The sequence below is a fragment of the Microtus oregoni genome, unplaced genomic scaffold, assembly GCF_018167655.1.
Source record: "Microtus oregoni isolate MIOR12 unplaced genomic scaffold, Mior012 000007F_ref0000211, whole genome shotgun sequence".
Taxonomy (NCBI): Eukaryota; Metazoa; Chordata; class Mammalia; order Rodentia; family Cricetidae; genus Microtus; species Microtus oregoni.
In genome coordinates, this window is record NW_024543066.1 from 3851877 (window position 1) to 3876670 (window position 24794).

A 24794-nucleotide genomic window follows, 5' to 3' on the forward strand; every position below is an offset into this window, starting at 1 on the left:
AAAAAAAAAATAAAAAGATGAAAGGCTAATAACTAGGCAGGATTTCCAGGCACAGAGGATGCTGGGAAGGAGAAGGGCGGAGCTGAGAGGAGATGCCAATGAGACTCAGAGCAAGCAGGATGGACATTATGTAGATGAGGTAAATGAGTCTTGGGCAAAACAAAGATAAATAGAAATGGGTTAAATTAACTCATAAGAGCTAGCTAAAAACAAGCCTCAGCTATAAGCACGGCTTTTGTAATTAGTAAAAGGTCTCCGCGTTGTTGTTTGGGAGCTGGCTGGTGCGACAGAGAAAGATGTGCCACACCCAAGTGAGTATCAGTAGAAAACTCTGAAAGCATACATGTGACTCTGAACTGGCAATTCCACTCCAAGACGCTCCAATGGGCAGCAAAGACCATCACTGGGGTGATGCAGGAAATGATTTTAAGGAAACGAGTCTGTGACCTCATCTGTGGGAAGCAACACACTAGATACAACAGAGGGGCGCTAAAGCAGCCTTGACCGTCTGTGAGCCACTGCACATGCAGCCCTTGAAGAATGCAACGCTATGCCCAGAGAAAGAATAAACTCAAGAGTGTTCTCTAAGTGTGTTTGGGGGGGGGCGGGGAATGGGTACAGTGTGTGCTCATTCATGAACATCTTTTAAAAAGGAGATGGGACACTTCTATCTGCATAAAATTTATCTAAAGAAAGCCTAATTAAGAACGGTGGTCTCTTCTACAGAGACAGACATGACAGGGATGAAGAGCCCAGCCTTGGTTTTGATCTGGTCTCAGATTGAGAGGCAGGAGCCCTTCGCCGTTTAAACCTGTCGTAAGATAATACAAACCTATCTGCGTTGTGTACTTGTGACTTGGCCCCTACTATTATCTATTAAGGAAGCCCTGCGTCTCATCCTGTCACACCAGAGAGCAAGTAAACAGAGGACAACTGGGTGCAGGGACAGAGAGGAGCAATAAATGCTATCTAATGATAAGGTGGCCGATCAGAGGAGCACATGATGCATCCTGGGAGCTGCCAGGGGATGGACTGCTTGTGACTCTAGTCCCCAAGACAGAGAGCAATCCACTAGCGTGTCAAAGAAACGCGTATGTCATAGTTACAGACTCCCTCCTGGTGGCCTCCATCCACAGACACCCACTGCTTATTCATGTACCTTCCTAAGTGACCTGACTGATCTAGGTGTGTGAGGCATCCTCTTACGACTGACTCTACCGAATCTGAACTATTATTCTTCCCTGCTTGCCTTCACCTACTCTCTGGCCCCGACCACTGACCCACCTCATTTCCAGTTCCGCCAAGCCGACTTTCTCTGCCAGGCTTCCTCTGCAGCCCTGATGTGCCGGCCAAGACTCAAAGGGTTCCTCTGAGTCATCCTGGAGATTACCACAGCAAGAGGCTCCACCAGATAAGGAAAAGTCTGGTTTCTGACTCATCTGGGCTGCAGGTCGAGGGGTTCTCCCCCAGTCAGAAGATGCTAACACCGGGGCAGGCAGAGTCTGAACCAGGAAAGTCTCGGGGAAAACAGGGTGGTTTAGGAGAGGGCACATTCCCCTCACTGCACACCCAGAAGGGAAGGGCAGACAATAAACATGGGGATGAACGGAGACACCCATCTGGGCTGCATCTACAGCACATCTTCCCTCTCCATTGCCACTTCCTTCTTCAGACTCAGCTGTGGCTTTGCTTTGAACACACACAGCTGCATCTTTCTGCCCCATCTGGTCTTTAGAGCATGAAGATGACCAGCACAAACATATACCCTAAAGAAAATCTTAAATTAAAAAAAAAGACTACCCATCCCCCTTCAGCCTGAATCTGCTCAAGTGAAAGATAAAAAATAAAAGAAGGTCTACTCTGACATAGTATGGGGGGGGGGGCAAATGATAAATGAAGACCGATTTCTAACTTAAAAGGTACTCGAGCCAGCACTACCTTCTGAATTAGATGTGAGTCTGTCTGCCGGGTTGCATCCGACACCACTCTTACCCAGATCTATCTTAGCCACATCTCAATTGCACCCGGACCTACATCTTTCACTTCCCTAAACTTGCCACGCCTCTGACGTTTTCAGGATATAGGCATGGTCTGTTCCCCTGGCCCAGCACATTCTCTGACCAGTTCTCCGCATGATGAGCTTTTATTGTTGTTCAAAGCAGTTACAGATGGTGGCAGTCTACATGTCACGTCAGGGACGCGGCCCCCAAGCCTGGGAGCTCAATTCAGGCACGTCCTCTCAGGAGGCTTATCACCATTTAAAGGCAGCTGCCTGGTCTGCCTTTCTCTAGAGAATGTCAACTCTAAAAGGAAGGGACTGTCCCCCAAGCCTTGACACACACGGAACAGCTGATAACACGATGCCTGGGACATCGACAAAGACTGACTACCATGGAAGAAGAGTAAATGGATGGATGGTCCAATGCTCAAAATTCAATTATTAAGAAGGGGAAATGGAAAATACTGCAGAGTGGATTAAAGCCGTCAGATAAACAGCTTGAGGTTGCCCAGGAGGGAGTAAAGAATTCCAGTTAAACCTGAGAGAGGATAGAGCTTCTGGGAGGAGGAAGATGCTGCTATTAAACAATCTAGAATGCGAGCATTTCAGCATCTGATCAACCGGCCATGGGTTGTTTGTCCCAATTCAAGACCTTACACGACATCTAAAGCACCACTACAGAGAGAAGGTAACAGATAAAATACAATGGAGACCAGGGACACAAAGGACATGCCTCAACACAATAAAGGAGATTTACAGAAAGCCCAGACAACATCAACTCAAACTGAGAGAAATTCTAAGCATTTCTACTAAAATCAGGAACACAGCAATGCTACCCACTCTCTCCATACCTATTCACTATATGGTACTGGAAGTCTTAGCTAAAGCAGTTAAGACAAAGGAGGAATACAAATAGGAAGGGAAGAAGTATCTTTATTTGTAGATGGCATGACAGTATACATAAGTGACCCTAAAAAATCCCACCAAGAATCTCCTACAACTGATAAACACTTTCAGCAAAGAAGGTGGACACAAAAATTAATACAAAAGTCAGAGGCCCTCCTATATACAATTGACAAGTAGACAAAGAAAGGAATCAGGCAAACAATACTTACAGCTCCAAAAAGAGTTAAACTCTCTTAGGGTAAAATTCTAACCAAGCAAGTGAAAATCTTGTATAATAAAAACCTTAAGACACTGAAGAAAGAAACTGAAGAACAAACATATCAGAAGATGGAAAGCTCTCCCGGGCTCATGATCAAGAGGATTAATGCAGTGAAAATGGCCATCCTCCCCCAAAGCAATTTACAGATACAATGCAATCCCCATCAAAATTCCAAAAAAAAATTCTTTAAGAAAACTTGAAAGGACAATTTTTAGCTTCATATGGAAAAACGTAAGATCCAGAACAGCTAAAAACAATTCTGAATAATAAAAGAACTGCTGGGGATATTACCATTCCTAGCCTCAGATTGTATTAGAAAGCTACAGTAATAAAAACAGCATGGCATTGGCACAGGGAAGACTTACTGATCAATAGACTCAAACTGAAGACCCAGACATTAAGTCCACATACCTATGGACACCTGTTTTTGTTGTTTATTTCGTTGTATAAAGAAACCCTAAGGACACAATGGGAAAAGACAGTGTATTTAACAAATGATTCAGGTCAAACCTGATGACTGCATGTCTAAAATGCCAAGAGATTCATCCATTCCTAACCACCCTGCACACAAAACTCAACTCCAGCTGGATCAAAGACCTCAACATATGGCCAAATACACTGAAGTTGAGAGAAGAGAAATTGGGGCATCTTGAACTCATTAGCACAGGAGAAAACTTTCTCAACACAACACTGATAGCACAGGCGCTGAGAACAATAATAAATGGGACCTCATGAAACTGAAAAGCTTCTGCACAGCAAAGGACACCATTATTTGGACACAGTGGCAGGCTACAGAATGCGAAAAGACTTTTATGAACTTCTGGAGAAAGCAGGTAACTATTGAAAAATGGGGCACATGTCGTAACAGGGTTCTCAAGAGATGAAACACAGATGGCTGAGAAGCACTTAAGGAAAGATCCAGGAAAATGCAAGTCCAAACTACGTTAACATTTCGTCTCACACCGGTCAGAATGGCCAAGATGAAGAAACAAACGACAGCTCATGCTGGTGAAGATGAAGAGCAAGGGGAACACTCATCCACTGCCTGCGGCAGTGCAAACCAGTGTGGCGGTTCTTCATGCAGCTAATTAGAATAGATCTACTTCAAAGATCCAGCCATGGATATGCCACCCTCACCAGGTACCCAAGGGATGCTTCATCTGACCACAGAGATACTTGATCATCGGTACTCTACTCATAACAGGCAAAAGTCAGAAAAGGCGAATATTACTCGACCGTTATAAAGAACGAAATCATGAAATAATCTACAGGTAAATGGATGGAGCTAGAAAAAAAAAATCATCCTGAGCCAGGTGTGGTGATGTACTCCTTTAATCCTAGAACTTGGGAGGCAAAGGCAGATGGATCTCTGTGAGTTTAAGGCCAGCCTGGTCTACAGAAAAGAAACCCTGTCTTGGGGAGTGGGGGACAAAAACAAAAAACCAAACAACAACAGCAACAACAAAATCATCCTGAGTGAGGTAATCCAGACCCAAAAAGACAAATATGGTATGTATTCGCTTATATGTGGCTATCAGCTGTTAAGTATTCGGTAAGTTGGCTATGATCCGTATAACCGCAGAAGTTAGCTATAAAGTAGAAAACTGGAGGTGGGGAGATCTCCGTAGGAAGGGGAAAATAGAACAGATTGTTATGGAGGGTCTGGGAGGAAGAACAGAACAGGAAGATCAAATAGAGAAGGGAGCAAAGAGGGGGTAAGGAAAGGAAGACAGGTAGAGAAAGCTAAAACTGGCCATTTGAGGGGTTGTAAGGAAACCTAATACAGTAGAAGCTTCCTAAAATATATACTATATGAAAGAAATATAAATGGATTCACCAACTAACAGGGGAAAAACAAAGCCTCAACCAGACATCTCTTGTCATGAAAGGAAACTTCCAGCTCTAGAAATGAGTTACGTCTAATTGAGTTGTTGGTCAAAGGAGCCCCATGGAAATCCCCAAATACCCGGGTTATTGGCAAAACTATCAGTTGCTCTCCAAACGGGGGGTAAGGCCCTTCTGCTGAAGAGCACACCTACACAATCCACTGAAAACAGAAGTCAAGCAGGCACCTACATGTAAGCTTCTCCCCGATGACTACTGCTCACAGTATGCCAGAGGAGAAATGAAAACACCAACCCAGCTACAAATCCTTCAACCTACAGTGGTGACACCCCGACAAGATATACCTGTGCAATAGTGGCACAAAGCTTGTGGGAGCAACCAACCAGTATCTGATTGGACTTAGGGCCCACTCCACGTGACGGAACCCATACTTGATAACTCTCAAGTGGCCAAGACTCTAAGACTAGCTAGGCCAGAGACCTGGGGAAATCCAATCCTATTGTTCTGCCAAAGGAATGTGGCAATAAAGTGACATTCTTCTACACTCAGATCAGTGTCTTGCTCAGCCATCATCAAAGAAGCTTCCTCTTCAAGCAGATTGGAACAGAAACAGAGACCCACAATGGAACAAACTGCAGAGAGTAAGAGACTTGGGAAGACTCCATCCTAAAAGGGATGTCTCCATCAAACCATTCTCCTCAGAGCTCAGGGAATCCAGAATAAGAGGAGGTAGAAAGATTCTAAGAGCCAGAGGGGACGGAGTACCAGGGAAACAAGACCTGTAAACATAGCAGGGCTGACATACATATGAACTCACATACTCACATACGGCAGCGTGCACGATCCTTGCACAGGTCTAAGCCAGACGGGGTCCCAGCACTTAGAGGGAAGTGGACACACGCCCCCCCATCCCTAACCCAAAAGCTATCTGCAACTGATAGCCACTCACAAAGGAAAAATTCTACTGACTAGAAGGGAGAGAAAGGGCAAGCTCAGGGAACACTGGCTAGCCAGCCTATCTGAACTGGTGAACTCCGTCAACAGAGAGACTGTGACTCCAAGATTAAGATGGAGAGCAACTGAAGAAACTTCTACATAGCAACCACAGGCCTGCAGATTCAAGCACAAGCATGTGCATGTGTAGCACACACCGCCACGTGATCACACACGCATACACATGCATACACACACACACACCCCACACACACAGGCTTTCACACACAATACAAACACTCAGATGTCACATACCACACACACATAAACACACTTTGTAAAAAGCCATTTTGGAACACTTGAGAATTTTAGAATTTGACTCCCTTTGTTTTTAAGTGCTCAGCACCCCGCCCCCTTCACACACATTCTCCATCCACATTCCCCTACCCCCACATCCTCTACTTACAGAATAGGAACCTTGGCCTGGGAGCATACTGCCTACCCTTGACCCTTCCAGTTCAGCTGGAAGGTAACTGTTCCCTGGCAGGTAACTTAATGCTTGCCCTGTGCCCCAGATCCTTTATGCTGACCCCACAGTCCCCAAGACACCATAGAGTTGATATAGTTGACACCATTGCACTGCAGGTCTCCCAGAAGTAGAGATCCTGAACTACTCACTCGTCCACCTGGTCCAGAGCCTTCTGTCTGCACACACTCCCCTCAGGTTCCTGTCTACTTCTCCCCACCTCTGGGGCTTCGAACACCCCACCAGACTTTCTGGAAGCTACAGCTAAACAGCGTCAGGGTGCTTGTCAGATGTTGCTCAGCTAAAAGCTTTCACAGAAGACCAAGCGTGATGCCTACTACAGACGTCCTTAAGTAGAGCTCCAGTAACCAAGATCCTTGTTCCAACTGCAGGGCACCTGGAAGACTTGCTGCAGCGTGCTGGGATGCCAGCTGGCACACCTTACTGAGGGCTAAACTAGCATGCCTTGGATGCTTGGGGCATTGCTAGCAGAAAGCAGGGCATCGGGCAAAGGACCCTTGAGCCTGCTGTCAACAGCTCCAGGGGGAGAGGAGAGAGCTGAGGTCAGCAGGCTCAGCACACAGAGGTGAGGAGCTGGAAACAGGACGAAGCAAGGACAAGACCCAAGAGTCCAGAAATGCCTATGCTGCTCGCCCTCCAAACACACATTTCCTACAAGGCTGACCATGTGTATCAGTCATTAGAGAAGCGGGGGAGTCTGCAGCTCACACTTCCTTGGGGTAAGCCTGAAATTTTTCACGATAGAAAGTGTTCTACATGCAGACTGGAGAGAGGTCTCAGCAGTAAAGAGCACTTGCTGCTCTTGTAGAGAATCTGAGTTCTCAGCCACCTCTAACTCCAAAACTCTCTTCTGGCCTCTGCAGGCACGAGGTATGCATGTGGTGCAGACATCCTACAGACTAAGCAGCATACACATAAAGTCAAGGTAAATAAATCTTTAAAAGCTGACTATGGAATTCATTAATTGGCACAGGGCTGGGGAGACGGCCCAGTGGTTAAGAATGTGCTCTGCTCTTTTAGGTCAGTTCCCAGAATCCACACACTGGAAGGTCACAACTGCCTAGAACTCCAGTTCCAGAGATCTGACACTTCTGGCCTTGAGTATCTGAACACACACAGACATACACACAGACAGACAGCTACAGACACACACACGCACACGCACGCACACGCACGCACACACACACACACACACACACACACACACACACCTTTACACATAATTAAAATTCATTAGCATCGAAAAACTGATCTCACATTAGAGGACTGTGAAGACTGTGTATATCCTAATGACATAGTCAATCAGCAGACACCGGGGCTGAGAGACAAGTCCCCAAAGGGCACTGGGCTGGGCAGCCATCTCTCCTGGACGTAGACACATGGGGAACCAGAGAGCCTATTGGGAGCATCACTATTCTTGTCCATGAACTTCCTCCCAGTGCTGAGGAGGCATCACAAGCAACTCAGTACTAGTTAAATGGCATGTGTGTGTCAGAAGCAGATGGTCTGTAAGACATCCATGTGCAAAGCCTCCCACAGGCATCCCTGGGGAAGACTCACGTCAGTCAGAAATGACAACACCAACCCACGAGGAGGCATTCCATCACAAGGTCCTAAAGGAGAACAAGACAGGAAAGACTAGCCCCAATCCTGCTATCTGGGGCTGCACAGCCTGTCATGCCTTTGTCTCCCCTGTTCCCTCTCCCTGGAATGGTCCCCGTTCTAGCCTCTTGAGAGGAACCTAGAAGTCTTTTAATATTCTAGCATCTGCAAAACACTCAGTAGCTGCCCAGGGCAGACACAGCCAACCCATTCTCTTTTCCGTTTCATTAGGACTGAGCAATCAGCCCAAGAGGGTTCCATACTGCCTTCTCCTGGTCTGCAGGCCATAGTCCCCAGTACCCGAAGTCAGCTAACCTACAGCTGTGTTCCACCAATGTGAGGCAATGAAAATAGAAGGCAGGAAGGGTGATTCTTTCCTCCACCCTGCCCAGGCTCCCCACTTGTAAATCCATCTTCTGGCTCCAAAAATACCAGCATCCTTCAGAGAAAGCACGGGACTGCAGGCCCTGCAAACTCTGGGCTGCTCACTGTCCGGCTTCTGTCTTCACAACACTCCCATCATGGGGATAGCTGATTCCCAGGATCTCACGCTTTCGGTGAATCCTGAATATTGAGATGACCACCCCGACAGTCACACTGTCCGTGCCTGTTTCTCCAACAGCCTAATACCATCTCCACTGAAGTCGCAAGGTCCCTGGGCTTTGGATGGCTTATTCCTCATTTTCTGATTTCCTTCCAGAAGGAACATCTCAAGTTAACCGCTAATACTATCCAGGTGTCTAAAATCATTCAGTTAAATAAGTAGGCATTTCATCATCTATAAAAGCTAAGCAAAAAGGCCACAAGACAAGAACACTTTGACGAGCATGTTTAAGGAACGGCGGGTGTAAGAAATATTTATCTATTAAGAATTCACTCCCTAAAAATTAAAGCAACTGTCCAACCTATAGAGTGAGCACCTGAATTCATTTTAGAAAAATTAAAAACAAAACCCATTTGCTTTGTCCTTAGCATCTGTGAGGACTGTCACAGGCCCCCAACAGCAGGCAGTCACAGAAACATAGAGTGGATATGTACAAAGGTTCCAAAGCCAGGCTGCCAAACCCTAGTCCCAACAAAACCAGCAGAATCGCCTCGGCCAAGGAACATCTCCACATCAGTTCTTCAGTTTCCGAGGCCGCAGCAACAGCGTCCCCTAGTTTTGTTTCAAGGCTCGACCCAAACAGAATACTCTGGTTGCCTGCATCCTCCATCAAGGCTCTCAGACCCAAAGGCCATCCGAGTCACAAAGCAGGCAGGTCTGATGTCCGCCCTTCCTAAGACACCCCCTTGGAAGGGACTTTCAAAACTCAGGAACCAAGCTGCTCACCTGTTGGCCAAACACAGGTGTCTAGCCAACTGCAAGTACACCTCAGCACGCTGAGGAGACAAGTGAGGTCCTAAGAGGTATGTTCCCAAGTGGTGAGACGCCAAGAAGCCAGATCTCCCTGGGCCATCACAAGCTCAGGCGGAAAGGAGAATCAAAGAGACGGGCTCACCTGTGGCTGATACACAGGGACACCTGACACCCACAGTGAAAGCCAGAGTGGGAAAGAGGAACCCGGTGGTGGAAGGACAGAAAGGGTGACGTGAGGACCGGGGACACCACTGTTGAGCCCATCAGAAGTCTCAAGAACCCAGGGGAGAGATCTCATTGGGTTGGGCTGCCTCCAGATCCAGAAGGGAGGCCGACTATGAACACAGGCAAGAGGCAAATCCACAACCAATGGAAAAAGGAAAACAGAAGTCCCACAGATAGGTCCCAAGAGCTTTTGTAAGTGAAGTCCTCTACCTACAAACCCTGAGAGGTGAGATGGGCCAGGATCAGAACAGCCTGGGAAGAGAACACACCTCCAGGGCTCAGAACTGCCAGTCAGAGCATCCAACACAGTTAAACTCAACTTCAAGTGACAAACAATTTTAAAGCATATATCCCATGCAACATTCAAGGTGTACGTAAAAACTGTCCGGGGTTTTGTTTTTTAAATATATAGGGCTATGTATGCATCCTGTTTCATTTGGAACCTTGCCCCTTATCCTTGACCTCCCTCAAAGAACAAATAAAACCCAAAAGAGGACTTATTGACAGAGCTGAGTGGCAGCACATAAAACCGGAAGCATGAACCAAAGGTCCTGGAAGCCACAGAGGACTTGGGGAGGCCTGGAGGGAGAGTGCCCTGTACCCACAGGAAGCAGCAACTGCTGATGCAAAGTCCACTTTCCTTTTCCTACCACCCTGCAGGTACCAGTCAGTGACTCAACGCCTGAAGCTCAAGGCCAAGTAGGAAGCAAGCGAGGGAGCACTCATCTCCCTTAGGTCAATGGGAGGGCATTCAGAGAAGACTGATGAAGACAGAAAAGACAGAAACCGAAAGGGTCTTAGAGTCCTCGCTGCAGTCCTACATCCCTGGTGACTGCAGAGGAGGTGCCGGCTTCCTCCATGGCTCTGTAGCTAGTGACTGCCGCAGCCAGCGCAGCCTGGATAGCCAAGACTGGCGGGGTGCCGGGATTGAGACCCGGAGGCTTCTTTTCAGGTGGAAGAACAGCAACCTTTATTTTGCTCAGAAACTTTTTATACCTCTACTGCTTCTGTAGAGACCCACCGGCCAGAAAGAACACAAACATCCTTATCAGTTACAGACCACAAGGAAGTTCTGCTGTCAGTCAGGGGGAGTGAGGGCAGCTGGATCACAACAGTGACAACAGAGAGCTCTTCACTCAGAAAAGGTAGGCTTCTCACCTTCTCACCGTCCCCAAACTTCAAGTGTGGTATCCTCGTGAGGAGCACAGCCCTCAACCTTCCTAAGTCCCCGGGACACTAACACTACAGCCACGGAAGAGACTGAGACACCAGAGAGGGGAAAGAGGGCACGTGAGAGTCTTCTCAACAGCAAATTTCTGTCTACCAGACCTGACCCTGGCTCGCGCTGCTGGGCTCTCTTTCTTCGTCTGCATCCTTCAAGCTCTTCTCCGCGACTCAAGCCCCATCCACGCCAGCACCATCAGAAGACTGGTGTTTCGGCTTCTGGTCTTCAAGCCAACTGTTAGGCACAACTTGCACTAGTGTGATGCCCACCAAGTTCACCCTCTGGAAGCCGAGAGCAGGGTCAACAGAGAAGACTAGGGCAGCCCTGTCTTTCCACAGTGCTCAAGCCAGGAAATGAACAGTTGGAAGGTACATGCTGGCTTTCTTTTCCAGAAAGGATGGGAAGAGCCCTTCAGCCCTGGGGATCAGGAATCAGGCTTGCCCCTATGTAACAGCATAGCCCCATGGTTTACCAAACCCCTAGACACTGGCCAAGTTCCCAGGTATCCCATTCCCCTAGTCAGAGAAGCACGCACCCTAAGTGGCTGAACTGAGGAGAGGCTCTCCCTAGCCTGCGGTCTCCAGCATCCAGGTGCGGCTCCGGCTCTTCTCCCAGCTTTCAAAATATCATTTCAAAATATCACTGACATCTTGGAGGACTAGCTAGAGAGAGATTGTTGTTGAAATGTACTCTAGGCAACTGCAGAGAGGGGCGGGCTGAGATGATCGCTAGAACCCACACGGCAGAAACTAAAAACACCTGATAGGTACTCGGAGCGTGGAATATTCTCCGGCAATAATACCCAGCCTGTACTCCAACATGGACGCTGTGGGACACTAGTAACCAAACTAGAAGGTGCTGTAATATGATGCTATTATGCTCTTTCGACTCTTCTGGAGGGCCCGCCACCCAGCTCACAGATGAAGCACACACGGAGGCTTATTCTTATTTATAAACGTCCAGCCTTAGCTTGTCGTGTTTCTTGCCCGCTTTTCTTAATTTATATTATCCTGTCTACCCTTTGGCCTCTGTGTTTTCCCGGTTCTCTTACTTCTGTAAATCTTATTCTTACTCTGTGGATTGCTGTGAGGCTAGGTGGCTGGCCCCTGGCCCCTGAAATCCTCCCCTCTCTCGGACTACTACTCCGAACCCCTTCTTCCCAGCTTTTTCCTTCTATATACTCTCTGCCTGCCAGCCCCACATACCCTTCCCCCTGCCTCGCTACAGGCTGTTCAGGTCTTAGGCCATCAGGTGTTCGAGAGGACAAGCGAAGTATCACAGCTTCACGGAGTTAAACAAATGCAACATAAACAAAAGTAACACACCTTAAAATAATATTCCCAACAAGGAGGAGTCAAAGGAGGCAAGTGCAGAGTAGCGTTCATATAATCCCAACCATGGGAAGTCTGGACACAGAAGAAATGCGCACTGAGAAGCGTCAGAAAGGCCTCTGGGGGATCCGACGTGAGAGCACTGAAGACCTCAGAGTGCTGTAGACAGCTGCTACCCTGAGCCGAGCAGAGACAGCACCGCGGTTTCTTCTCTAAACCCACCCCTCCATTCAATCCACCTGTGGGAGGTTTGTGCGCTGCACAGTAATCACGTCCCACTCCCCTCCAGAGCTTGCACGGCATGAACTGTGTTGGACAGCTGTGTTAAGTCCATAGTAAACACAACTAGCAGGGTCTTCCCATGCAGGGCGTCATGCCAGGTCCTATCCCAGCACACAATGCCATCTCTGAGATGACATTGAGATGACTGGGAGACCACGAAGAGCTGCTGTATGGGGAGAGCTGACCTGGCACGGGGAAGACAAGATGCAGCTGGTACCATGATGGGGAACAAGGCAGATCATTTATTGCAATGAAATACCTGCTCTCCAAACAGAAAACAGACAAATGGCTGCCACAAGCAGCCAAGGCAGGGTGCCCTTATCGCTCGCGCACCTGACTTCTCCCTCCTACTTCTCAAGAGACAGGGCAGAGCCCAACCAGATGCAGCCAACAGCTCCCTACTCTCCTCCCAAGATCCCCTGGTCCCTAGACATTTGGGGGGGGGGTTGTTGAGCATGAGATCGGTCCCTCTTCCTCTAGATCAAATCCAGCTTCTCCTTCATGTCTTGGCTAAAAACTGGCCTCCTTCTAGAACAGTGACCTATGGGTCACGACCCCTCTGGGTTACATATCAGATACTTACGTCATGATTCTTTCAGTTATAAAGTAGCAATGAAAATAATTTTATGGGTGGGGGTCACCACAACACGAGGAACTGTATTACAGGGCTGCAGCGTTACGAAGGTTGAGAACCACTGTGTTAGAACAGACCCTCACTCTCCCTGAAACCGGACAACCACCCTAACAGTCTCTCCTCAGTGACACACAAAGACACAGTTTCCTGACATGAAGTCGGTACTCAGCGTATGGGGGGGGGGGGGGGGCACGACCCAACTCCTTGTGCTATGCTAACCATGCTATTTTTAAGCAAAGAAATCAGAAAACATAAGCAAAGAACTAGAAACTGACTCCGGCCTGGGATGGGAACAAATGACACGCGGTGTAGGAGTAGGATTACTGTGGCACACGCCGATGCAGTGTCGGATGGTAAGCCAGACAGACAGGCAGCAGAACTAGCCCCAGACAGTGCAGACACCCTCTCTGCTGTGGCTGCTTTCCCCAGACAGAGTCTGCTGCCCTGGCAATGCTCCCCTGAGCCCAGGATCCTGGGGAAACTGCTGTAGATAGGATGGCCTCCGATGACCTTAGTGAATGAACTAAGTGTATGGAAACCAAGAGCAAATACCTACAACTAGATCAAGACCAAACCGTCTAAATTAGAATATCACCCTCCCACTGGCTGTCACCTCAGGCTTTCGGTTTGGAGCCAGACTCAAGTTCAAATGATGGCCTCGCCTGAAAACCATGAGACCACCCCCTTCACTGTGCCCCGGATAATGAAACCTCAGCATACCTGTTTGGGGGTTCACAGCAATAATGAGAGGACCACAGTAAGGATTCAGTGAGAAGATGCAGCACCCAAGAGAAGGTTCGAGGGTAAAGGAGCTTGCTGCCCGGTCTGCCAACCTGGGCTCAATCCCTGGGTACACGGTGGGAGAAGAGAACAGACTCCCTCAAGTTCCTCTGACCTCCACATGGAATACACACACATACATACGCAAATAAATATAAGACGTATGAGAGGATGCTTACAACAACTCTTCCCTTGGTACCTCTCTTACCACAGAGACAGATAAAAGACTTGGAAGAGGCCGGAGAGGTGGCTCAGGGATTAAGGGCATTCGCTGCTCTTCCACAAGCCCTGGTTCAGATCCCAACATCCATGTGGCAGTAATTCAGAACCATCTATAACTCCAGCTCGAGGGAAGGCAACACTCTTTTCTGACCTCTGTGAGGACTGCACACACAATACACATACATACAGGCAGGCAAACACTCACATACATTAAAAAAAAAAAGACAAGTGGGAAAATGTTCTTGGGAATTCTATAAGGTTTTCTTTGTTCCTTCACCGTCAAGTAATAGTTTACTCAAAATTCAGCTCAGAGAATGCAACACTTTTCATTTTAGTATTAATGAATTTACATTTAAAAACAACAACAAAAGGCAAATAATCTGTGGTAGGACGACCAAGTCCCTTCTCTAGGTGTCCATATAAATCAGGGCACAGGTGCCAAGTGCGGGGCCAGGCCTCTGTGCTCGCTTGTGACAGGGTCAAGAAAAACCAGATGCAGGGCAGAAAGCAGGTCATAAAAACTTATGTCGGAGCCAGAGACTGACAACACTGGAAGTCTCAACTCTAACGTCATTTCCAGGACTGCTTTAGTAGACTGGAGTTTATCTTTTTAAAAAAAAAAAAAGAAGAAGAAGAAGAAGACAATCTGAACAGAGGTGGCCAGTGGGTAAAAAGCTTGGCCTCAGGCCTAAGGACCTAAGGTTAGAGATCCAGCGTCTTAGCTAGGGTTTCTACGGCTGTGAAAAATATCACACCCAGAAGCAGCATGGGAAATCAAGAGTTTATTTCATCTTATAGCTTGTAGGCCATCATTCAGGGACATTGGGAAAGAACTCAAGGCAGGAACCTGGAGGTAGGAGCGAAGCAGAGACCATGGAGGGGTGGTGCTTACTGTCTTGCTCCTCATGGCTTGCTCCGCCTGCTTTCTTATAGCACCCAGGACCACTACCCAGGGCTGGCACCACTCACAGTGAGCTCTGCCCTCCCATATCAATCAAGAGGATACACCACCACAGGCTTGCCTGCAGGCCAATCAAGTGGAAGCATTGTCTCAATTAAAGTTCCCTCTTCAGAAATGGCTCTGGTTTGTGTCAAGTTGACAGAAAAGTCGCCAGCACAGCAGCATCCGGCAAATCCCAGGGTTCAGCAGCTAGCACTCGCATGAAATCCCAGCACTGAGGCAAGAGGGGCCCTGGGGGCTGACAGAAGTCTAGCCAACTGGTGAGCTTCAGGATCTGTGAGACCCTGCCTCAAAAAAGTACAGAGCATACACAGGAAGACACCCAGAGGTGACCTCTGCGTTGGCCTCACCTCCCCGTTCCCATACAGGGACACACACACAGGTAAATAAATAAATATGGAGCCGAGTGTATCGCTCAATGGGAGAGTCCTGCACCCAGCACACCACAGATAAAGAACATGAACAAATAAACGTAATGATTATTAAAAGAGATCACAAGGGAGGGAAAGCGGGGGCACCAAAGAGCATAAAGTTCTGGTTCTGATCAGTGACGACACCAAAACACCCTGAATACATCTGTGGTTCTGAATCTTACACTGCACCCTGGTTAACGTCAGCAGAGTGTACACTGAGAATTTCATACTACGAGAAAGTTACTGGCCCCTCCTCTGGGTGCCTGAGTGCTTCCCATTCCTTGTGTTCAAGGTTCAAAGAGGCGTGTAAGGGTTCATGTTCTTTCCAGGAGACACAGGCCTTCACTGTGGCACCTGGGGGCTGAATGTGGCCACCTATATACTACTTCTACACCAAACACCCATCTCTTAGGTCCTCTCATTTAATCTGTGAAGGCCTATGCCGCAAAAGATTCCATGTGAACAACACGGGGAACATTCCACAGGGGGGCAACTAGGACTCCAGCTGAAGCGCGCCCACAAACCACTGTCCTCACGCTTTCATTTCCCCCTTCCTTTTTTGGAAAGCTCTTTTGAATGATGACCCATGTCTGGGAGGGCACCCCACCTCAACTCCCCATTGAGCATGGCCTCACTTGATGCCCTGGTGCCCTGAGATGCCCTGGTGGGTATTAAGCAGATCATACTGGAGGCACACCTGGCCTCCACGGGGGCTGGACCGATCTGAAACAGATGTTGTGAGAGATTAGCACCATCCATCAGCATCGGGCTTTCCACCAGCTGGGATGCTAACCTGCCCAGAAAATCCTCTGCTTAATTAACCTTACCTTACGTGGTCTTTTGCCTTCCCATAGTTTTGGGCCTAAAAAGCTTTGACAGTCTGGTCCCTCCAACTGCATTCCAGGAAGGGAAGGGGGGAAGAGAACCACGGAGGGCTGCCTGCTATGCCGCCAGACACGAATCACAAAACTTAAACACCAGTGACATTTCTGTTCCATCATCACCAAATAAAAATGAAAATTAAAAACAAACAAAAGGTTGAACCACCTCAGCAGAGATGAACGGAGCAGCAGCTCTCGACAGCTCCCCCTAACAAGCTAAACTACAAGCTAACGAAGCCATGAGGGGCTTTGACACCACGCTTTCCTGACAGACGCACATCAAGATAGATAAACTTCATTGTAGAAAGCCGAAGGGAGAAGGGTCCTGGTTCAGAAACCCTGAAGGAGTGTGTACTGACTTCCTTTCTTCCTTGTATGGGGTTACAGGGGATCCTGGAGATCAAGTCTCATTCCCTCTGCGCTCAACTGCCTGCAGTGCCCAGCCAGGGCCAAGCTAGATAAAGTCAGGTGTGGTCCTGGGTGAGCGTTACAGGAGCCGCCAGACTCCTTCTGGATATTTTTCAGTACCTGGCACATAGAAGATCGGGTGCAGTCTCTGGGGACCGGGACCAGACCCTGTCACTAAGGAGCCATTCTTACTAGCTGTCACTCTGTGCCTTTCTGGGGAAAGAAAGGTACAGAGGGGAGGGATCAGAGATCAAGTTCCTACCATCAAACAAAGAAGCATCATGACTTTCAATCACTGAAACACACTCCACCCTGCAGGGTCACTAAGGGGTGAGCATATGACATATCCGAACGGAAATGTCCTTAGGAAAACCACCAATGTATACAGTGAACATCAGTAATTAAACAGATTTTTAAATAAAATGCACTCCCCCTGGATCTAGAGACAGGAGAGGAGCGCCGATTCTAAAGAGCCAGCAGCAACATTCCTCATCCCTCAGAGAGCTAAAGTGGTATCTGCAACTCACTGACGTGGATGTGGGGATAAACTTCACACACACACACACAGCATCTGACAACTATCAAACATGTGCTTACACACACACGTGCACACACGCACACGATTTCTGTGGAAGGCAAGACCAGTCTGCGAGCTTCCATTCCAGGGTCCTGGCCATTACAAGTGTTTTCAAGAGCATCTCTTCCTGTCAGAAACACACTGAACCTGTGAGCACTCACTCTGCTAGCTTTGACAATAATTCAATATACCTAAAAGCAGCCGGTGCTGTGACTGAAGAGAAAATGCAAGGCCTCCCCACTGAGGGAAAAATTATGCCCAAGGACAAAAAACACGGCTTACTCCCCCTCGCTCAGCCTTGCTGCATCTTAAACACAAGCATTAGCATTGCTAGTTGTAATCGCCCTTATGTCTGCAAGGTAGGTCTTCAGGGGGAGAAAAACATGAAAAATGCACCTACAGGGGGTGTGGTATCCCCACCTCCACTCAGAGTATCCTTAGGAGACAGCTCTGGACTCAAGGCTCCCGAATCTCTTCTCACACCCATCCGCAAGCCAAGACCCAGGTCCCCTGCATCTGCACAATCTCCCTGCCCTATGATGGTCATGGGTGTTTCCCTGAGGCAGTGTAGGTGATTTTAATACAAAAGAAGCCATAAGAACCATCTGGAAGATCTGTCACCATCAGTACCACCAAAGCAGCAAATGTGAACATGCCCACTTCCAACAGGCCAGCTTCTGTCCTGGGCCTTTCTCGGAAACTCAACCTGAAGACACTTTGTCCCCTTGCAAATGAAATGTAGCGGAAACATCCAGGTATGGGCTACAAGGTAGCCTACAAGGTAGAGGCCAGGGCTTAGGGCACACTGGCTGCAGTGAGTTCCCACAATATACAGTGTATCCACTCATCCACCTATTCTATTTGGCAAACCGTGAAGACGGGGGTTTGCTGTTGTGCCAGGAGTGGCCTATGAACAGCAAGTGCAGGTGACAAAACCCTCACCCCAGAAAACCAATGAAAACAGGGCCCCTCCTGAGCCAGTTCACCAACCCTCGTGTGCCTCCCAGATGCCAACTGCTGAGAAACATGGACAAAGAAGGAGTCTGATCCCACAGGAAGACCCACCTCTCCTGAAGAAGATGGGGGTGGTGACAGATGGGTTATGAGACTGGCCAGTCACAGCTCACAGAGCATCAAGGCCAGGGCACACGCGAGTGGAGACAGCATAGGCTACTAGAATTCACACTGGAGACACGAGGGTGGAGCAGAAGGGCAAAATACGCCAGGCAGCAGTATAGTCAGATGGGGCTAGGGAACTCAGTTTAGGCCTATGTGGGCTCAGAAAATGCACATAAGCCAGCAGATCAGAATAGAGTGGTTGAGAAGCAAGTAGGGTCAGTCACACCGCCTGGGACACAAACAGAGAGCGCCGACCTGGACTGAGAGAGAACACAGAAAAAGTTCAAGCAGCTTTGCTGTTGGCTTGACAGGTTTCTCGTTTCTCCAGTCTTGAACAGCTGTCCCCACAAACCAAACACTGAGGATTCTTTAACTAGTCCCCATTTCTAACTAGCCCCATTTCCAGCAAATGGATAACAAGAGGACTACAAAAGAATGTGGTGACCTCTGTCAGGTTCGGGGTGCTTTGAATGAGACACCCAGAAGGCACTCACAGATATATTTAAAAAGAAAAAAGAAAAAAAAAAAAAAAGAACGTTCAGTGCAAGGACAGTCTCTTTCAGAGAAGTGTACAGAGTGACCTAACACTGAGCTCCCAGCTTGCTCCCTCAAAACTTTGTTGAGTGCGTGACTCTTTAAGAACCAAAAGTATGTGTCATTTTTCAAAAAGAGGGGGGAAAAAAGATACCCCGCCCTTTTCCAGGGGCAAAACTGAAGCCTGCCAAAATTAAGTCTTAAAAATGGAATCTTGCAGCCTGAGGCTCCACAGTAAATAAAATAATCCTAAATACACATTATGAACTATATATAGGGTGTCCTTCACTGGATAAGAACACCATTGTTGATGGACAGGCCATTGGAGGTTTCTAAACATGGCGTTCGGCCATTGTTTTAGGCTACCACTTCCAAAGACTTTTGTATTGGACTTGAAAGATGGCTCCAAGGTTAGGAGCACTGGCTGCTCTTCTAGAGGACCTTAATTCAGATCCCAGCACCCACACAGCAGTTCCCAGCCATCCCTCAATTCCAGTCCCAAGGGATCCAACACCCTCTACAGGCCGCTGAGGGCACTGCACACGTGTGGTGCACATTTATGCATATAGGCAAACATAAAATTTAAAAAAAAAAAAACACAACTTTTTATTTCTGTACTAACCTAATCCTAGTGATTACAGGCGTTTATTTCCAAACTAAACATACTGAATGTCTGGGCCTAGTTAGAAGAGATAGACACACCTGCGGAGCTGGCAGCTGACCATGCTCACACATGGAGTACCAGCAGCTGGCTGAGAACTCTGCAACCCCACAGGGACCGCCCAGGATGGTACTTCCACACCTGCACCCCGGGACCACCCTCAGGCTCTGGGTCAAAACAACCAGAGACCACATTCTCCCAGGACTTGGCAGGCTGATCCTGACAAGCACGTGAACACCATGCAAAGGGGTGACTAAGCATTTGGTTTGTTTATTTTCCCACTCCAAAAAAAAATGAGATCGTCATCTATAATCAGTAGCCTGGCTCTGCCACTGATTTAACGGAGAAAACTGGATAATCACTCAAAACACTCTAGCCCCCTCTAAACCCCAGATAAAGACACTGAAGACTCGCTCTAACTCGTCCCTCACAGGATGCACAGTCCTAGGGAAGAGGTCTGTTACAGGATATTCTTCCCACAGGCGATGGCTACCTCTTGCTACACAGATGCTGAGAAGCAAAGGATCCACCCTTCTTGAAATGGGAATCACGATGGAAGGAGCCGCCTGCACCGGACCAGACAGGAGAGCCCAAAAGCTAGAGCGTCTATCGGCCTTGAACCTGACTGTGGAAAAAGAGGTCAAGTACCCTGAGAAAGAGCAGAATCCCAGAAGCCGTAGAACAGCACTCAGTGAGGAGGGGAAGGGCACTCCAAACTTCACTTAACACTGGTAGGGATGAAAACACTTCCAGACACTTTGGAACATAGTTTGGCGATTTCTTACCAAAGTAAACACGCAGTTACCACATAACCCAGCAACCCTAATCCTGGGTATTTACCCGAACGGGCCGAAATCTTTTGTCTAGACAAATGGATGGGAATGTTTAAGGCGGATTTACTCACCGCGGCCAGGACTTGCAAACAACTAAGACGTCCTTCGGTATGTAGATAGAGATAAAGGCTTCCATCCAAACACTCAAAAGAAACAAGCCGTGAAAACAACTATTGTAGAGGGGCTGGGGAGAGAGGGTACCTGCTGGATAGTCACGAGGACTGGGTTCCAATTCCCTTAACCCAAGAAAAAGCCATGAATGCTGGATGAGCCTAGAAACCAGCCTGTAATCTTAGCCCTCAAGAGGTGGGGACAGGGGGGCCCTAAGCAAGCTGGCTAGCTAGACTAACCTAATCTGCAGGCTGTGGGTTAAAGCGAGAAAGACCTGACCCCCAACATAAAAGGGAGAGATGAAAGAACAATCCAAGGCCTACACACACACACACACACCAAGAGCATGGAGGATCCTTCAATTCTTTCTACCAAGTGACAGAACCCAACCTGTTTCCACACCCAACATATAACATCCTGGGAATGGCAAAACTACACAGTAAAGGCTCAACGGTTTCCAAGTCTTGCAGGAGGAAGCAAAAAGGAAGACACAGAATTACTTCGGTGGCAGAATTCTTTTTCGTTATGCTCTTAGGGTGAGCGATGTCTCTGTCCATTTGTCCAAGCCCAAAAAAATACAACTCCCAGAAAGCCCTGATGTAAACCATATGGGTGGAAATGGGACACTCAACTCTAACAAACACACTACTCCGGTACTCTCTCCGGTACTCTCGGGGCTGCTGGTGGAGGAGGCTGTGCCTACCAAGGGTGCAGCAAGCAGGTGGGAGAAACGACTTTCTGTTGATTAAAAAAAAAAAAAAAAAAAAAAAAAACTACTTTTCTCATGGGTCTCTCGCATTCTCTCTCTCTCTTTCTCTCTCTCCCTCTCTTCTCCACTCCACGGACAGCCTTCATCGCCTTTCGTGCTCATCAACAAGGAAGGTAAATGTTATAATTAGATGAACTAATAAGAGCCAGGAAAGCAAGAAACAGGATGATGCTCCCCACGTTCCTGTCAAATTAACAACAACTGTGGAAAATAGTAGAGGCCTCCCTTGCCTGCCCTGGCCTTGGCACAGCCTTCCAGGTTCGATCTGTCAGGAATCCACACAGCCTGACACTGGCAGGAACTCTACAGGTGGTGGTCTGCTCTAGAGGCCAAGCCCCACCCAGCCCCATCTCCACCCCAGGTCAAAAGTCCCAGCAATCCCTTCGCTACACAGGACAATTAGCTCCTAACTAACCCCTGCCAAAAATGAGGGACCCAGATGGACCACAAGCACTTTTATCTCTCCGAATACATTAGGGATTAAAAGAGAGAGAGAGAGACCTGCCCAACACCTTCAAACTGTCAGCATGAACCATGTCAGACCCTTACCGACTGGGACTACAAAACACTCGCTTCCACAAGGGACTGGATGGCGTATTAGCTCCAGTTAGGAGTGCTAAGAACAAAGCTGCGCCCTTACCCACTGTTCCCAATTATTCAGGATGCTTCTGGTCTTGCACGCCAGCCTTGAACACGTTTGTCCCTGCAAGGCCGCAGCGACAAGCACACTTAGAGGTCAACAGGTCAAACAGATAACCCTTTCACAGAGTCTCCCACACCTCAACAAACTGCAGCCTAGCCTGTGAAGAGGCTGAAGGTAAGCTCTGTTCCTTTCCACTGCTGAAGGTCTGCGAAAGACTAATGCTTTTTTTTTTACAAGGAATTTAAAGTAGTTTTCATTTACATCAAATCTTAAATAAACAACTGCCACCGACGTCCTCCCTGCTCCAAATCAACTCTGCCAAGTCCCCACTTGGGCCAGTCAGACTGGAGTCTTGCAGGCCATCACCTCCACAAACCGGTTTCCTTCCCTATCAAAAGGCCGGTCCAACAACTTGCAACCTGGAGACGCAAGCTTACGGGTCCAGCCCCAGGGAACCGGGCTGTAAGAAAGCAAGCAGGGTGCTTTTCTACAAAAATCAACGGGCTATTTAGATTGCAAATCACACAGCCTCCTTGGCTGAAACCTGCTATCTACACAAACCAAGAAAGGCCATGGAGAAGCCAGGCACAGGGAACACACACACACTTCACTTTTTCTTGGCACAAGGGCAGCTTAAATTTGTCCCGTTTTCGTCTCCAGGATGTGATCCTTGACCCATCATCAAATTTCTTTTCTCCGCTGGAAGGTTTCATCTAATCAGCTGTGTGCAAGCGGCTCTGGCAATTTATCCTCCTTGATTTCTTGACATTTTCTTCCGTGCTGCTGGCCGGGAAACTGTTTTGATCTGAATAGGGTTGTCTGTGGGGGATTCTGCATGTTAATGATGTGGAGTTGGCAAGGATGGGAGGTGAGAGCACAACGCGTACTTTTTCTAGTTACGTTTCGCCTCATCACCGCTACGGGGCCTTTCCACTCTGCTACACCAGGAGGCTGATCTCAGACTAATCTTACCCTCTTCCAGGGAGCCTCGAGGGGCCAGGTAGAAACAGAACAGATGGCCTGTGTTCCCGTCAAGTACCCAGACTCACAGGCAAGTACTCCTAAGCACTCCCCCACCAATGAAGGAGACGCACGTACATCCTTGCTTAGCCAGGCGGTCCCAGCGGCCACCCTCCATCCTGGCTTCAGCTCCAACCCTGTCCCAGCCAGTGCCAGACGCTACACTCCCCTCCTTCTCTGTACCCGCCCAACCTGGTAGTCCAAAAGGACAGGGATTCCGAACGAGGTACTAGTGTAGCCCCAGTGCCCGCCCTTCCCTCTCTATCCTGGCCAGAAAACTCCACTTCCCGGATTCCGGGCCACTCTCTCCCTCCCCCTGCGCCGGCGACCCAGCAAAGCGCAGTGCTTCTGCCAACTGGGTGCCCAGCCCAGCGACACACCCCGCCTCCCCCACTAACCCCCAAACAGACCCCAGCTTCGTCCATTCATGAGGACTGGGTGGGGGTGGGGGTTGGCGATTCGGAGTCTCCAGGCGTCAGAGGACTGAGAGAGTCCCACCCCGCCCCCCAAGCCACGCCGCCAGCCTCCAGCCCTGCCTCGGAGGGGCCTCCACCCGGGGCGAAGAGGAGACGTGTGGGGTCTCCCCAAGCACCTTCAACATCCCAAGGGAGGGGGGGGGCGCGCGTGGACCCCAAGGCCCGCTCCCTGTGTCCCCAGGCCCGCAGCCCCTCGCGGGTGCGCGCCCTCGGGGTCCCCCACCCGGTCGGCAGGGTGCACTCACGATGGTCACGCTGGCTTTGCGCAGGTCGCGGTTCTCCTCCTGCAGCGCCTTGCACTTGAGTTTGTAGGTCTCCAGCTCGATCTTCAGCACCTTGTTCTCCTGCTGCAGCGAGGCCAGGCGGTTGGTGAGCTCCTCCAGGCGGAACGGCGAGATGACAATGCCCCCCGACTTCCCGCCGCCGCCCCCGCCGCTGCCGCCCGAGGTCGCCGAGCAGGACGACTGCATGGCTGCCGGGCCGCCGCCCGCCGCGTCGGTATCGCTCTCGCTCGCGCTGTCCGCCATGGCGGAGCGAGTAGACGCGGGGAGCCGGGGAGCCGGCGAAGCGGGGAGCCCGGAGAGGGGCGCGGAGGACCGGGCGCGCGGCGAGTGGGCGCGGGGCCGGGCGCGCGGCGGGGAGCGGGGAGCTCAGAGCGCGGCGCGGGTGGCAGGGCGCAGACGCGCGGCGGCGGCGGCGGAGAAAGAGAGGGCGCTTCCCGCGGCCGCGCGAGCTGCTCCGCCAGGGAACAGAGACCCCGCCCGGACTCGGGCAGTACTGCAGCGCCGGGGCCTGGCGCGCTCGGCGGGGGACGTCCCCGCAGCCTCAGCCCCGCGCTCAGCGACCGGCTCGCACGCACACACACACGCTCGGGTCCGCGCCGCCTTCCCGCGCACGTGCTCCCGCCCCGGGCCCTTGCGTCCCAGGCTCCAACCCACGGCCGCGCCGCCTCTTCCGGAGAAAGGCGGACTCCACGACCGCGCCAGCCCTGCAGGTGCTGGGACACGTGGGAGGAGCAGCCGGGCTCCTCGGTCCACCCCACCCTCCCACCCCCGCCAAGCTGTAGCCTGGCACCTTCCGTCGGCGCCGGCGCGCGTGGATCTCTCTGGCTGCTTCATGCAGAGGCTCGCTTGGAGCTAGGAACAGAAAGTTCCCCTGCAGTGGGCCCCGGGAGGTGGGGGGAGGGGGCACTGCAAGACGGCAGCCACAGGTTAGCCTCGCTTGGGAAAGAATTTTGCAGA

The 24794-nt window shown here is 49.6% G+C and overlaps 1 protein-coding gene across 1 annotated transcript in view; it reads right to left on the reverse strand.

Annotated features, from left to right (window-relative positions):
- The window catches only part of Ccdc6 (coiled-coil domain containing 6), a 93669-nt gene extending 69102 nt beyond the window's left edge, over window positions 1-24567 (reverse strand). Inside the window, exon 1 of the mRNA XM_041655744.1 lies at window positions 23799-24567. Within this exon, the coding sequence (XP_041511678.1) occupies window positions 23799-24080 (282 nt within the window). The 5' untranslated portion in view covers window positions 24081-24567. The remainder of the gene's footprint in view (window positions 1-23798) is intronic.
- Between the last annotated feature and the right edge of the window lie 227 nt (window positions 24568-24794).